The sequence below is a fragment of the Haliotis rufescens genome, unplaced genomic scaffold, assembly GCF_023055435.1.
Source record: "Haliotis rufescens isolate VD_foot unplaced genomic scaffold, xgHalRufe1.0.p SCAF_3, whole genome shotgun sequence".
In the NCBI taxonomy this organism is placed as follows: domain Eukaryota; kingdom Metazoa; phylum Mollusca; class Gastropoda; order Lepetellida; family Haliotidae; genus Haliotis; species Haliotis rufescens.
Window position 1 is genome coordinate 44,947,300 of NW_025964001.1, and position 16,570 is coordinate 44,963,869.

The window sequence follows — 16,570 nt, forward strand, 5'->3', positions numbered from 1 at the left end:
TCCAAAAAGGTTTATAGGTAATTTATTCGTTTTAGCTATTGTCTTGAATTAACAATATCGTGATAAATTAAGTGTTATACTTTCGGTATATTTTCAAGTTCTGTTATAGTGATTTATTGAATATCAGTAAGTATAGATAACCCACAAAATCATCACAAATGTCCGAGGTATTTTTCGAACTTTTACATGCTAACAAATTCTCATCACGTGCCCTATGAATATCATGTAGGCTCTTTTGTCTGAAAGTTATAAAACATCCAAGGTCGTAAGACAAATCCGGAAACATTTGGTTTTTTATCAGGATGTGTTCATTTATAATTGATATCCCATACGTGGTCAGTGTGTTAATACAAAAAGTTATCATTACCACGAGACCTCTCTCTTTTCCGGAATCTGAAACGAACCTGAATTCAATCTTTTCTGTCAGGCAAGGGAGCATTCATTATCTGAAAATCCGAACAGCCATTTTCCTCAATAATGGTCTAGGAAATCAGAGCCTGTCAAAATTGGAGCGTAAAAAATCCCCTGTATGGTTGTGACTCTTCCAGCTTTTCGCCCTGCGCTGATTCCTGGAAAAGATTGGACCAGCGTACAAGGGATGCGCTCCATTTTTGACGAATGAGTACGACAAGCCGTGTGTCAGTTTGTCTGATAAAGTCGGCTTTAGTTACCCCCATTACGCCTCTCACTACGACAAAGACGTGTTTTTTATATGCGACCAGGGCAAGACGTACATACCTAACCTTGCTGTATTATGATAATTGGCTGGAGTATATTTTTCTATTTGATATTTTCCACAAAAAACAATCGCGTTCTTTCTTCGTGCCTGTTGTAATTAATGTTTAACGGAAGGGCGGCGTGTTCGATGCATTATCGCTGGGTTGTATTACATAAATATCTAAAACGTGGAATTGTATATGTGTTATGAATAATCTATGATCATGAGAATATAGACACCTGTTGTTAAATACGTTATCACTGGTTGGACGGAGAGAAGGGCAGCAATGATGGAGGCACCAGTGGTGTTCTGATGATCCTGATGGATGGCGAGAAGGGGGGAGGTAGTGGTGCGGGTACCAATGGTGGTCTGATGATCCTGGTGGATGGCTGTGAGAAGGAGGGAGGTAGTGGTGGGGGTACCAATGGTGGTCTGATGATCCTGATGGATGGCTGTGAGAAGGAGGGAAGTAGTGGTGGGGGTACCAATGGTGGTCTGATGATCCTGGTGGATGGCTGTGAGAAGGAGGGAGGTAGTGGTGGGGGTACCAATGGTGGTCTGATGATCCTGATGGATGGCTGTGAGAAGGAGGGAAGTAGTGGTGGGGGTACCAATGGTGGTCTGATGATCCTGATGGATGGCTGTGAGAAGGAGGGAGGTAGTGGTGGGGGTACCAATGGTGGTCTGATGATCCTGATAGATGGCTGTCAGAAGGAGGGAGGTAGTGGTGGGGGTAACAATAGTGGTCTGATGATCCTGATAGATGGCTGTCAGAAGGAGGGAGGTAGTGGTGGGGGTAACAATAGTGGTCTGATGATCCTGATGGATGGCTGTGAGAAGGGGAGGTAGTCGTGGAGGTACCAATTGTGGTCTGATGATCCTGATGGATGGATGTCAGAAGGAGGGAGGTAGTCGTGGAGGTACCAATGGTGGTCTGATGATCCTGATGGATGGATGTGCTTAGGAGGGAGGAAATGGTAGGGGTACCAATGGTGGTCTGATGATCCTGATGGATGGATGTCAGAAGGAGGGAGGTAGTCGTGGAGGTACCAATGGTGGTCTGATGATCCTGATGGATGGATGTGCGAAGGAGTTAGGTAGTCGTGGAGGTACCAATGGTGGTCTGATGATCCTGGTGGATGGCTGTGAGAAGGAGGGAGGTAGTGGTGGAGGTACCAATGGTGGTCTGATGATCCTGATGGATGGCTGTGAGAAGGAGGGAAGTAGTGGTGGGGGTACCAATGGTGGTCTGATGATCCTGATGGATGGCTGTGAGAAGGAGGGAGGTAGTGGTGGGGGTACCAATGGTGGTCTGATGATCCTGATAGATGGCTGTCAGAAGGAGGGAGGTAGTGGTGGGGGTAACAATAGTGGTCTGATGATCCTGATAGATGGCTGTCAGAAGGAGGGAGGTAGTGGTGGGGGTAACAATAGTGGTCTGATGATCCTGATGGATGGCTGTGAGAAGGGGAGGTAGTCGTGGAGGTACCAATTGTGGTCTGATGATCCTGATGGATGGATGTCAGAAGGAGGGAGGTAGTCGTGGAGGTACCAATGGTGGTCTGATGATCATGATGGATGGATGTGCTTAGGAGGGAGGAAATGGTAGGGGTACCAATGGTGGTCTGATGATCCTGATGGATGGATGTCAGAAGGAGGGAGGTAGTCGTGGAGGTACCAATGGTGGTCTGATGATCCTGATGGATGGATGTGCGAAGGAGTTAGGTAGTCGTGGAGGTACCAATGGTGGTCTGATGATCCTGATGGATGGCTGTCAGAAGGAGGGAGGTAGTGGTGGGGGTACCAATGGTGGTCTGATGATCCTGATGGATGGATGTGAGAAGGAGGGAGGTAGTCGTGGAGGTACCAATTGTGGTCTGATGATCCTGATGGATGGATGTGAGACGGAGGGAGGAAATGGTAGGGGTACCAATGGTGGTCTGATGATCCTGATTGATGGATGTCAGAAGGAGGGAGGTAGTCGTGGAGGTACCAATGGTGGTCTGATGATCCTGATGGATGGATGTGCTTAGGAGGGAGGAAATGGTAGGGGTACCAATGGTGGTCTGATGATCCTGATGGATGGATGTCAGAAGGAGGGAGGTAGTCGTGGAGGTACCAATGGTGGTCTGATGATCATGATGGATGGATGTGCTTAGGAGGGAGGAAATGGTAGGGGTACCAATGGTGGTCTGATGATCCTGATGGATGGATGTCAGAAGGAGGGAGGTAGTCGTGGAGGTACCAATGGTGGTCTGATGATCCTGATGGATGGATGTGCGAAGGAGTTAGGTAGTCGTGGAGGTACCAATAGTGGTCTGATGATCCTGATGGATGGCTGTCAGAAGGAGGGAGGTAGTCGTGGAGGTACCAATTGTGGTCTGATGATCCTGATGGATGGATGTGAGAAGGAGGGAGGTAGTCGTGGAGGTACCAGTTGTGGTCTGATGATCCTAATGGATGGATGTGAGACGGAGGGAGGTAGTGGTGGGGGTACCAATGGTGGTCTGATGATCCTGATGGATGGATCTGAGAAGGGGGAGGTAGTGGTGGGGGTACCAATGGTGGTCTGATGATCCTGATGGATGGCTGTCAGAAGGAGGGAGGTAGTGGTGGAGGTACCAATGGTGGTCTGATGATCCTGATGGATGGATGTGCGAAGGAGGGAGGTAGTCGTGGAGGTACCAATGGTGGTCTGATGATCCTGATGGATGGATGTCAGAAGGAGGGAGGTAGTCGTGGAGGTACCAATTGTGGTCTGATGATCCTGATGGATGGATGTGAGACGGAGGGAGGTAGTCGTGGGGGTACCAATGGTGGTCTGATGATCCTGATGGAGGGATGTGAGAAGGGGGGAGGTAGTGGTGGGTGTACCAATGGTGGTCTGATGATCCTGATGGATGGCGAGAAGGGGGGAGGTAGTGGTGGGGGTACCAATGGTGGTCTGATGATCCTGATGGATGGATGTGAGAAGGAGGGAGGAAGTGGTAGGGGTACCAATGGTGTTCTGATGATCCTGATGGATGGCTGTCAGAAGGAGGGAGGTAGTCGTGGAGGTACCAATGGTGGTCTGATGATCCTGATGGATGGATGTGAGAAGGAGGGAAGTAGTGATGGGGGTACCAATGGTGGTCTGATGATCCTGATGGATGGATGTGAGAAGGAGGGAGGTAGTGGTGGGGGTACCAATGGTGTTCTGATGATCCTGATGGATAGCTGTCAGAAGGAGGGAGGTAGTCGTGGAGGTACCAATGGTGGTCTGATGATCCTGATGGATGGATGTGAGAAGGAGGGAGGTAGTGGTGGGGGTACCAATGGTGGTCTGATGATCCTGATGGATGGATGTGAGAAGGAGGGAGGTAGTGGTGGGGGTACCAATGGTGTTCTGATGATCCTGATGGATGGCTGTCAGAAGGAGGGAGATAGTCGTGGAGGTACCAATGGTGGTCTGATGATCCTGATGGATGGATGTGAGAAGGAGGGAGGTAGTGGTGGGGGTACCAATGGTGGTCTGATGATCCTGATGGATGGCTTCGAGAAGGAGGGAGGTAGTCGTGGATGTTGGATAGATGGGGAGGAAGTGATGGATGGATGTTTGAATGGATGTTGAATAGATTGGAATGCAGTGATGGGTGGATGTTGGATAGATGAGGAGGTATTGATGGATGGGTGTTGGATAGATGGGGAGGCAGTGCTTGACGGATGTTGCAATGGATGTTGGATAGGATAGTTGGAGAGGCAGTGATGGATAGACGTTGGATAGATGGGGATGAGTGACGTGAATATGGGTTCAATATTATTTTACTCAAACAGCGGCGTCAGTTTGTCTGCTTGTACTAATCCGGACTTTTGCCGGTGTTATAGTGCTGGCTCACATGGATACGGATAGGAGGTGGATACGTTGGAGGATGGTTGTGATGACGGTAGTGATGAATTAATGTAAATAATTTCCATCGTAATAGTAAACTTTACACTGCTAAATATGTTATAAATATGGTGGTAAAGAATGTAGTTAAAACATGTGTGAGGTACTCGATCACAATCAGGGCCGCAGAACAATAATTAACCGCTCACATGATACATTAATACCTACAATTATAATATCATGTTGAGGGGCAAATGGTTGTCTCGGGACGAAAATGGTGTGACTTTGTAGTCTCCACTTTTTTAACCTTTTTTTGGTAAGAATTTTTAAGAGGACGTTTGGTAGGAAACTCTGAATACGTTTTTCTAACATATGCCACGAACAGGATATTGGAAAGGAATACAGACTGCCATGTCGTCTGACTGTAGATGGGATTTGTGATCTTAACCATCGCCGGATGTGGCCACATAGACAGGATCTCAGTTGTGTTTGTGATTTGTAAAATTGCCCATTGACCCGACTGAGTATTGGTGGAGATACCAAACAGTTTATCATAAGGGGCAATTGTCGGTGAATTTAGATAGGATGTCTTTAGGAGTTTGAATCCCCTATTTCTCCGTAGGAAGTCACTGAACCAGTTCACATATTCTACGTAAACGACAACCGGGCTTACCTAGAATCCGTGTTTATCTCTGAACTTCACAAGTGACGATGGATTTTAATATTCATAGTATTATAATTTTTCTCAAATCTTAAATAAAACTGTAAAATAAATTATGTATATGTTCAATGTCGAGAAACGTAAATTATGAAGAATGAATTGTTTTCACGTCAACATGTTTTTAGCATATTGTTTACTGCGAAAGTGTGTAAGGAAGTAATCTTTTACTATCTTTTAATATCTTACTAAGTCTTTTATCGTACTACTACCTATGTTGGAGGTACATGAACTGTGCATGCATATTATACCTTTCTTATAATTATATAGTTACTTCATATTTGTACTTTTCATGTATTATTATTTATATATTAAAACTGCCAATGTATATATGTAATCATCGGAAGCGGTATTAGTTAAAGCATTGTTGCTTCTTTACCAATCTGTGATGACATAAATATATGTTTAAACCACATGCTGGTTAACCCTTCATTCATGTGGCATGTTTGTCCTCGCTGAACGTGATGAAAATGTTGATCATTTCATATTCAGTCATCGAACATGATACATTCTTTAGGAAATAGGCCGTCAGACCGATCCTGGCCACCAACCCTGATCTTGTCCGTTTTGATAAATCCAATGAAATCATTTATATCATTGAATCTCCTGTCCGTTTTGACTCTTATCTGATTGACAGGATTCAGCGTAACATACCTCAAATGTGCCGACGTCGTTCATTTCAGTTTGAGCATGTTGTAAATGGGTTTTTTTCTTGTGTCCAATGCGTTTATGCTTTCTTGAAATTCGTACATTAAATTTTATTACCCTTACAGATTTGAATTTGATTATGTTCAATTCATTCATGTTTCTATTCGTGAAAGTGTATCCTTTGCGAAAGATTTCCGAGATAATTTTTATAGAAATGTTCAACACACTGAATTTGTACTAGGTTTACGAGCGTTTACAAAGAAAGATATTGCTGCTGATGATGATAGTGATAATGATGATTCCACATATCGAAATTATTTATCGTTTTGCTTTATCGGCTACAGGAGCATTATATTCAATAATACACAATCTAACGGCGACTTGCGGCGGTCGGAGATTACCGAGAGCACCCAAAAATACCAGACATCATCTGCACTTCATTATAACGTTTATCAGGGAGCGGAGCTTGTCATTAACGATTTATCGCGCAACCTTCCATACATCGTGGGCCTGTTATCGTGTCTCAGTACCCTCCACGATATACACATGTCTGACAAGGAGCCATTACGGAGGAGTGGGGTGAGGAGTGGGTGGGGGTGGGGGTAAATAAAGAGGGTTACTAAGGAGATGTTGGGATCATCTTCGGCAAACTGGTCAACACGTGTGTAAACAAAACGCGGAAGATTGTTTCTTTATTGTTCAGGAGGAAACAATTCCTTGTTTCACTGCCTTTTGGCGGTTACGCATGTTACGCTGTCTCGCCACTAAAGGTGCTTGCTTTACGTGGGAATGGTGAGGACTTGTCACCGATGAAGATATCTGGTTTCGCCATGAAAAGTTTATATTGAAATGGACGACATTTTATTGGTGCACAGACAAAAGCTGTGAAGCATTAGTGTCACATCTCACAAAACTAGTACAGAAGTAATGGATATCCAAAGTTTTAATTGCCAGTCGTACAGATTTATTTCAACATCAACGGGAATCAGTTTAATTCAGTCAAATCTTGGGTGAAGTTTTAAGAAAACGGCTGTGGTGACCTTGATCACGTTTCCTGAGAACCGGAGAAAAAGAGAACTGTCAGCACTAAAGACTGTCACCCAATACTTGCACAGGTTTAACGTTTCTGTATATAAAGAAAGATATGACTGGATTCGTCACAGTAATGCGTCATCTACTTCTTGTTGTGGGCTTCCTCTCAGCGTAACCGAATTACTGGTCTTCATCCCTGGGTGTGGACGTGGCTGTCTGCTCAACAAGTTATGTTCATATACCACTTCAAAGCCACCTTATATGTAGAAATATATAATTATACAAGTTTACGAAACTATGTGTCCTATGACAACCTATGTTTCGAAGAGTCTCCAGGGACGAACCAGTTTCCATGTTTCTCGTGAAAAATGAATACCGATCGCAAACACATTTAACGTCGATCTCTAGATTACTAGAAAAAGAAAATACAATTATTTAACCTTTCACTTTTGTTTTGACGGGAAATGAACAACGGGATCGAGGATGTAATAACCTAATTCAAATACAAGACGAAACATTTATCTATAAACGTTCTGAGTGAATAGCAAGAGGTGAAGTTCGATTCTGTGGGTGATCTGACGCCAGCAGTCTGTCTGCTGCAGATTCAGCCTCAACATCAGACCTGTTTGGCGTCTTTAAAACGCACACATCGGATAGCAGTCATACCTCCATACGCTGCTATAGGGAATCAATTTATAGTATCGGCGTGTAAATGAGGGAAAAAGAGGTTATGATTGATACACAGTAAGACAACCCCACAATTTTATAGCATATTCCAATTTCGTTTTAGAAAAAAAATTAGCAGCAAAGAAACGAAATGGGAAATTGAAACGTTGATATATCATGTAATGATAGTGGTTTTACTTAAGGGAACGGAATTTGAGGAAATCGTATAATTATAGGAGTAAAGGAAGTGGACTCTGTAGAACAATAAATGTTTGTAAACTCGCAAAAAGATCAACTATTTTTTATATTACTGTAACTTCTGTGATATTGATACTGATATATTATATTGATGTATTCTTTACTCTATAAGTCTGTAGATGTGATTGCAGTGTGAAAACTAATAATTATACGTCAATATTCATTCATATATATATATTCGTAGATTGTTTTTGTCAAATCTCATATTCAAGTGTATACTTTCTTTTGCCCGGCAATATATATATAAAATAAACAGAAGGGAAAAATAGTATACACTTGAAAATTGGATTTGACCAAAACATTACAAACGTTATCTAAACGTTACTCGTCCGAAAACAGTCGCCTAAACACTGCAAACTATTATGCCCCATATCAAATACATCAATATCGAATAGCCATTTCTTGTTTGATTCATTTGAGCCATCATCTAACATTGATTATTTTATAGGCATTTCTTAGAAGTTGACGGATGACAAAGTAGACGCAATTTATGAATAACAACTTCTTTAATACTGTAAAGGCGACGTTTCGGTATAGATCCTTATACCGTTGTCAAGCAAGACTGAATGAGGACGGGGCACGGGTGGCCCAGTCGTATAAGGCACCGCGATTCACTGTGCACAGTTGCGTCCCTTGGGCACGCCAGAAACCTATGATTGTAGGTTCGAATCCCGGTGCTCCGATTATGTTTCTATTATTGTCAAGCACCATACCCGTGTTCGTGGGTTTCACCGAAGTGGTCTGAGGCGTGCATCACTTCGGGCTTTCCTCCCACATTAAGCTTACACGCCGTGATATAACTAGAATAATGTTTATAGTTCATAGTTCATGAGTTCAATGCTATTTCACCCCATTCGCCTACTATGAACTCATAAAGCAATAATCACCACACCTATGCAAAGTAAAACGTATCCTGTTTAATTGGCTTCATGTCCCATTGGCTTCCACCTATGTGTTCTCTGTTCATGTTGTGGCAGTATTATCCTTCTGTTGTCATTACCTACTCATGTTATCCCACTCATGCATGCAATTGTTGTTACTGTTAATCCTCTTCTGTTAATCCTCCACCTATTATACATATATTCTGTACAATGTTCCTCATTCAGTCTTTCTTTAAAGAAGTTGTTATCCATATATTATGTCTACTTTATCCATATATTATGTCTACTTTATCCATATACTATGTCTACTTTATCCATATATTATGTCTACTTTATCCATATAGTATGTCTACTTTATCCATATAGTATGTATACTTTATCCATATGTTATGTCTACTTTATCCATATAGTATGTCTACTTTATCCATATAGAATGTCTACTTTATCCATATAGTATGTCTACTTTATCCATATGTTATGTCTACTTTATCCATATACTATGTCTACTTTATCCATATAGTATGTCTACTTTATCCATATATTATATCTACTTTATCCATATAGTATGTCTACGTTATCCATATAGTATGTCTACTTTATCCATATAGTATGTCTTCTTTATCCATATAGTATGTCTACTTTATCCATATAGTATGTCTACTTTATCCATATATTATGTCTACTTTATCCATATAGTATGTCTACTTTATCCATATATTATGTCTACTTTATCCATATATTATGTCTACTTTATCCATATATTATGTCTACTTTATCCATATAGTGTATCTACTTTATCCATATAGTATGTCTACTTTATCATCTAATATTGGTGTATACTTTCTTTTGCCAGGCAGTTTATATATGGCAGTAAAATATATTTACGAAAAGATTCATCTTTAATATTAGCAGCATATGTTCGCATATTGTTTTATCAAATACTAGATGAAAACATACATTGTGAAAAAACGAAATTAATACTTCCTTTAAATCATACACATCTGATACAGTGCAAGACATAAGATTGTTAGTTTAATACTCTCTCACTCTCTTTGCTATATAGCTGTGACAAAAACATGTAACTTACTCACTGTTTATACCCTTTCTTATATATCAATCGCTATAATCCTGAAGAATCGTGTAACATTTTGACTCTCACACTGATGTATCAAACGACCTGGTAGACGTTATGTAGACAGAGAGCCTATAATCACAAGCCATGTGCACCATCAACTTTAACTTCCGCTGTTTACACAAATGACAATTGTCCAGAGTGTACCGCCTGGGTCACAGACTGTGTTGATTAGGGGATCATCTTCGATTCATTTGTTACCGAAACGAAAGCCGTCACAAACGACAGTTCCTGTTCAAACAAATTTTCCATTGTATTTTTGTAATTCGCCACATGAATCAATGGGTTCCCAACTGTTCTGCTACGAGTGCAATGATCACACAAAACCTGTCTAATCATTTCAACGAGGGCTGATCCCAGTCAGCAAACACGTCTTTGTGGCCGACGTTAAGCGATACGGACCTTACAATAGCAAATTCCGCCTTTAACAGAGGACCTAATAGCACAGCAAACACGACCGTGGCTAAATGCACTAAGGCCCTTTGACTTACGAACTCTTTCGTTCAAACCAAACATCCGAAGACGGTTTGCGGAATAATTTCGATTATTGGCGTTTAGAGGTTAGAGATATTAAACCCTTTCGCCAGAAACACCGGGTTGCCTCCAGTATTCGACCAGAAATGAACAAATCTTTATCGCCCGGATAAACGCGGGTCGTACTGAAGTATAGGAAGTTTGATTAAGGCAAATAACTACGACTACCCGATTTGTGGACAATGGCGACGTCGGGCCTTGATTGATGAGGCGGGTTGATGAACGGCTGGGAATCCAAACAGCGATTGAAGATAGGTGGCTGACTAGCCGTCTTGTAGGATGTCCATCCTCTGAGACCTGCCGATACGGAATGATTTTCTTGTAAACTCGCACTGGCGTTCAGACAACGGATGTTTTCAGTGATTTACCCTCAGTGTAGTTCCTATGAAGAATTGATAGGCATTTTGATTGAATTGACATATTTTTGTAGCCTACTGTCGATTGGTAATCAGTACCTGTAATATGTTTTGCACATCAGTCGCTGCTTGTGTAGTTTTCTATTTCATAGCATGGTATGTGTTTTCAAAGATTATACACCGATATATAGCGGTAATGGTGTCTTGTATTTTTTTACTAGCTCTGGAACACTGTATGTGCCCGAAGTCGGCATGTGTGTGTGTGTGTGTGTGTGTGTGTGTGTGTGTGTGTGTGTGTGTGTGTGTGTGTGTGTGTGTGTGTGTGTGTGTGTGTGTGTGTTAGTGTGTGTGTTATCATGCGGATACAACAGTGTCACTTTAGTTTTGAAATTTATTCCTGAAATTTATACCAGAACTCATTTAAATCCATCGGACATGACGGCTATACTGTGTTATTCAAGGTGGTATTTTATTTAAGGCGTACACTATTTTGACAATTTTATATTTAAACTTCTATCAGAGAATAACGGCAAATCAGGTCATTTAATGGAGCTGTACAGTATGTACAAGGAAAGTAAATTAAATCGCTTGGTTATGACCTTCGGGTGTAGTTCGACGCACCCCACAACCCACACCTTCCCCACACGCAACACCAAGTAGTAAGCAGTATTCGCTACCACCCGTAACTAATCGGGTCTGGGCCACACAAACTATATAGAGGTTGATATTATAAGTCATTTAGTCGCTCTTACGAATGAATAACAGTACTTAGCTACAGTGCACTGCTGGGGACTTGCTCTAACCCAACTATAGATCGGATACCTAGAGGTTCGTAGCTCTATATGTTAAACTGGGCCTGAAATATTAGATAATTATTAGATTCGATGTCCTTTAAAGAGTTCGAACTTCATAGTGAGTGAGTGAGTGAGTTGGGTTTAACGCCGCTTTTAACAGTATTTCAGTTATATCACGGCGTGTCAGCTTAATGTGGGAGGAAAGCCCGAAGTGATGCAGGTCTCAGACGTTTACCACTTCGGTGAAACCCACGAGCACGGGTATTCGAACTTCATAAATATATAGCAAATACGTAAATTTGTTTTGGGCAGCTGTCAAACACGAGTCAAATTATGAAACCAATCTCAGTACTGTTGCGCGAGAAATGTACTGCTTCATAAATCTTTGTGATACAGGGAAGAGTTGTTATATATGGAATTATAGAGACTATTTTTCACGTTTGTAATTTTAAAACCGTAAAACATACATTTGACATAATCACACACACACAACGTAGGTGATGAAGTATACACGCAGTGATGAATGTAACTGATGATGAACATGCGTGTATTGTGTCCATAAACAGCCGGAAGATGTTGCCGAAGGAATTATTGTTACCACGAGGGCCATGTTAAGAATCAAGATGATTGACATGATACTCTTCTGTCAGGCACGCTGATGTCTGATGGTATAGCATCATCAAGGATGTACCCACCCTGTCTCGAATGAAGATGAGGATAATTGTGGAACTTTGGATCGCCAGGTGATGCTTATCTAAGGATAAGAAATGAAAATTGTTATTTTGCTTTTTTAATCAACATTGAAAATGGATGGTCGATGCTATGAGGAAGTCGATGTAGACTGAGGATGTTGGTAATGATGGCGATGTTGCTTCGTGTGTTGCCCCCCGCCGCCACTGCCACTGCCTGTCATGGTGGTGGTGGTTCACGACTCTGCTTGTTATGTTTTCGATGTTTATAAATATAAAACTCGATAAGACAATACCAGTTTAGTTGTGGGGTAGGTGGGGGTGGGGGGTGGGGGGGTGGGAGGGGGGGGGGGGGGTGTATCAATGTCGTTAGTTTTCAGGCATGAAGAAAAAACAATTTCACATACAAGAATGATGACTATAATGACATTGACGCTAGTTTTGTTGACAACAACAACACTATATACCTATATGCTTTAACTTTTTCCTTCTTTCTTCAACTTCCTCTAAAAAGGCGGGGTGGTAGCGTCACGTTTGCTCGTCACGCCGAAGATTCGGGTTCGATTTCCCACATTGTAGACTTTCACAAGTCTCTAAGGGATTAATTGTTAGTTTAAATCATACTTTCTAGATTAATAAATAATAAGAGCAACTTGTACCTATAAGAGACTTGAATCTTTGTACTCTCCACATATCTAGACTTGCCTATTAGGAGGATAGAATTACAACACATCCATGGATTTATCCTTACGTGCAGACTCGGAGCAAGGCTACCCACATGTGTACAATGTGTGAAGACCATTTTTGGTGTTCCCTGTCGTGATATAACTAGAATATTGCTAAAAGCGGCGTAAAACCATAGTCTGTCACTAAATTCCCGTAACTCCAATAATATGTGGGGATTCTACAGCGTGATAGGCCCCTGATACCTCAAGCATCTTAACGTTGATTATAGCTGATGTCATCATCGGATAACTTATTGGGTTATTCACACCGTCGACCACCTGTTTCCCTCGTTCAGACACGTTTCGTTCACTTCGTGATGTGACGTATATGGCGTAGATCTATGGCGTAGATCTTCTGTAGACAGTGTTAAACTCTTCCAGTTGACACGAACAAAAGATAAAACTTCGGATGTTTCATGCTTGGATTTTTGCATAAAGATTCAGAATGTTAAAACATTCTCCACAAGACTGAATGGACAAGAGGGATAACTTCAACTTTCCAACAGTCAACTTTACATTTATGTCGAGCAGTATTCCTGCAGTTCCAGCCCTTGGTGTCTACATTTATGTTGAGCAGTATTCCTGCAGCTCCAGCCCTTGGTGTCTACATTTATGTTGAGCAGTATTCCTGCAGTTCCAGCCCTTGGTGTCTACATTTATGTCGAGCAGTATTCCTGCAGCTCCAGGCCTTGGTGTCTACATTTATGTCGAGCAGTATTCCCGCAGCTCCAGTCCTTGGTGTCTACATTTATGTCGAGCAGTATTCACATCAGTACTACAATCGAGCATGCTCTTTCTACCATGATTTCAAAGAGCATCATACGACTCTTGGTCAGAAGTTGTTTGATAAAGGTTACAACATCCAAGGCCTCAGTAAAGATTTCAAAATGTTTTATGGTAGACATGTAGAAGACATTTCCAAATTTGAATCAACAGTGACGAAAATGTTGTCAGATGCAATTCCCTATTTCGATTTGTACCATATGTTCCCATGTTTCTTTTTGGGGTGAACAATTGACTTGTCTTTGCATGTGTTTATGACGAGTGCCACCGGTGGGGCAGGGTACGCTCACCTTTTCGCGAACACCTGGTAACATCACTGTTTGATTGTGATTCATAAACATATGCTTATGATGTAGTCGGAATCGAAGATTCGACTCTGCTTTATCAGGGATTTCTTATGGATATTGGAAGGCTTTTGTCTCTTTAATTTATTGATAAGACGTAAACGTAAACACAATCATAAACACGTCCATCACTTAACACGTCCAGCATGTGTTAAATAACTAAACACATTCTATTCGCATGACCGATACATATAAGTAAAACGGTATTTAGTCGTTGTGACTTAACTGTGTACATGTATATGTTCTGTCCAAGGACTTTCTGAAAAATCAAAAACGTTAAGGTGTCACAAAAGAGGTATATAGTTCGGCGCGAAACGGGCGCAAATTTTGGTAAAGAACATTCTGGATCTGTTTTGAACGCCATGGACAGATGATGAAATCATTACAAATCTCTCATAACAAACAACATAATCTCTCACATCTACACTGCATTGAAAAAACATCAGTATCTAAAGACGAATAGCAAATGCAAACGTCTTTGTGAAATATATTGCATATTTATTGCTTGTGTTCATTTCATGCAACATGACAGTTTGACAAGTATATGACAACATGCATACAAAGTACAGGGGGTCTTGGTACACCAATGCATTATATGTATTTGAAATACATATCCCTGGAGAAATTAACAAGATAAGGAAGTATGATTGATGTAATAGTCGAGACAATTCCTGGAAACTTAGGATAGCTTTGGTCAAAGATAAGATTTGAATGTAAAACTAAAACATTTTGTTTGAATAAAAATGCTCTATGATGACACTGATCTTTTACCGTGGAATGTCATTAAGGAGAATACAGTCACAAGAAATGTCAGATTTCACGAGAAAGACATTTCACCCGTCATATGTCAAGAAAAAAAGTAGCTGAAATCGACAAGACTTGTCATAATTCGCCCTGCAACTCTTTGCTTGGCCTGCAATCATGGGCCGCATGACAGATTATGTCCCTGAATCGCCTTTGCCCACTAGACGTATGCATATATCATACACATGTCGAATTTCACCCCATTAACAAAGCTGTCAATTTCACCTCTTTAACGAGTCTGCGTGGAATTGGCAAGTAGTTCTTGAAAGAAAATTCGCCCTGCGTGGAATAACATAAGTCCCCTTTGTCTCTTTCGGACTTCATGATTAGAGATCGGTTTTAATTGACAGCGACCCGATTTCTACACCAGCGAACGATATAATTTCATGAAAACCCCAAGTAGCGGATTTCGCCAGTCGCCGAAGGGCCTCCTCTCAAGTCCATACGTCAAGCTCTGTCCATTTCAACGTACGCGCTTGTAACATGCAGAGTGAACGGACCAGATTATCTCCCCTTATCGCATTTGTCGCGCGACTCGCGGGTTGTAAAATTCATAAATAGCCGATGATATCTGCACTGCGACCATTATGTTATCGAGTTGGCTTTACCACACTGGAGCCCAGATGAGATAATGTCACAAGACGTCTTCAGATACAAAATTTCGGCTTACGAATCTTGTCATATCCTCATAAATGTGTATAAAGTGTGTAATATCAACAAGGCAATATCGGGTCTGAAGGTCTAACTTTTAACCTCGCCGGAAAACAAATGAATGCAGTCACAACGAATGATTCTCTCATTTCAACCAAAATGAAAATTCTGAGATAAACAACGAAAACATTTAAATTTATGGAATACTAACTTGGGAGGGGGCCTATCAATGAATACATGCGATAGACGATATCTGCCGAGCTAATGTTGAAGAGGCGGATATCTTTATTTAATGTTGTAAACGTCCAGGATGCTTTGGTTCGAGAATATATCATTTTCAGAGAAATAACAGAAATGGGCAATAACCGTAATTTCAAGTTTTAAATCTTGCGGAATAACTTTTTAAAACTTAATGACCGCCCTTTGAGTGAATATCATCAAAATGGCATCAGTTGTGGACGTATGTTTACCTCGATCTGTTCCCACGAGAAGGTTTATTGTTTATCATATAACTGCTAGGAATGATGTAGAAATTCATAATGCACTTTAAAAAAAGAAAAAGAGGTTTAACTATTCGTTCAAACCAATTAATCACTTGTTAGAGATGCCCTATACCTGTGATATGAATAGTTACGACTAAATGACGAGTATCAACTTAACATTGTATGCTAAGTAACTAAAATTACCTATGGGGATTTAATTGTAAAACCTGAAAATAATGTTCTTTCTGAAATCTCCACAGTATTAGGAAATTATTGTTTCATTTTTTGCTAGACTCCAACAAAATGGAATAAAAAAATATTAATTTCACATCATATTTTCAATTATCGGAAAATCAGAATGGCGCCTGATGTTTTTCACTAAAATAATTTTCTGTAATTTGAGAGAAAAAAACAACTCTTTGTTGCCTCATTTTTTAACCAATACATCTGACACACAACTGTTTGAGGACTCACTCGGATTTTTTGTTAT

The 16,570-nt window shown here is 41.0% G+C and overlaps 4 protein-coding genes across 4 annotated transcripts; all 4 read left to right on the forward strand.

Annotated features, from left to right (window-relative positions):
- The first annotated feature begins 1,039 nt into the window (after positions 1 to 1,039).
- Positions 1,040 to 1,567, forward strand: LOC125384391 (loricrin-like). The gene has a single exon (XM_048403441.1). It carries the CDS (start codon positions 1,040 to 1,042, stop codon positions 1,565 to 1,567), a length of 528 nt encoding a protein of 175 aa, XP_048259398.1.
- Positions 1,568 to 1,727: 160 nt separating this feature from the next.
- Positions 1,728 to 2,195, forward strand: LOC125384392 (loricrin-like). Its single transcript, XM_048403442.1, has one exon. It carries the CDS (start codon positions 1,728 to 1,730, stop codon positions 2,193 to 2,195), a length of 468 nt encoding a protein of 155 aa, XP_048259399.1.
- A 727-nt stretch (positions 2,196 to 2,922) lies between these two features.
- LOC124125079 (loricrin-like) lies at positions 2,923 to 3,291 on the forward strand. Its single transcript, XM_046488403.2, has one exon. It carries the CDS (start codon positions 2,923 to 2,925, stop codon positions 3,289 to 3,291), a length of 369 nt encoding a protein of 122 aa, XP_046344359.2.
- Positions 3,292 to 3,299: 8 nt separating this feature from the next.
- LOC125384393 (keratin, type I cytoskeletal 9-like) lies at positions 3,300 to 4,328 on the forward strand. Its single transcript, XM_048403443.1, has one exon. It carries the CDS (start codon positions 3,300 to 3,302, stop codon positions 4,326 to 4,328), a length of 1,029 nt encoding a protein of 342 aa, XP_048259400.1.
- The last annotated feature ends 12,242 nt before the right edge of the window (positions 4,329 to 16,570 follow it).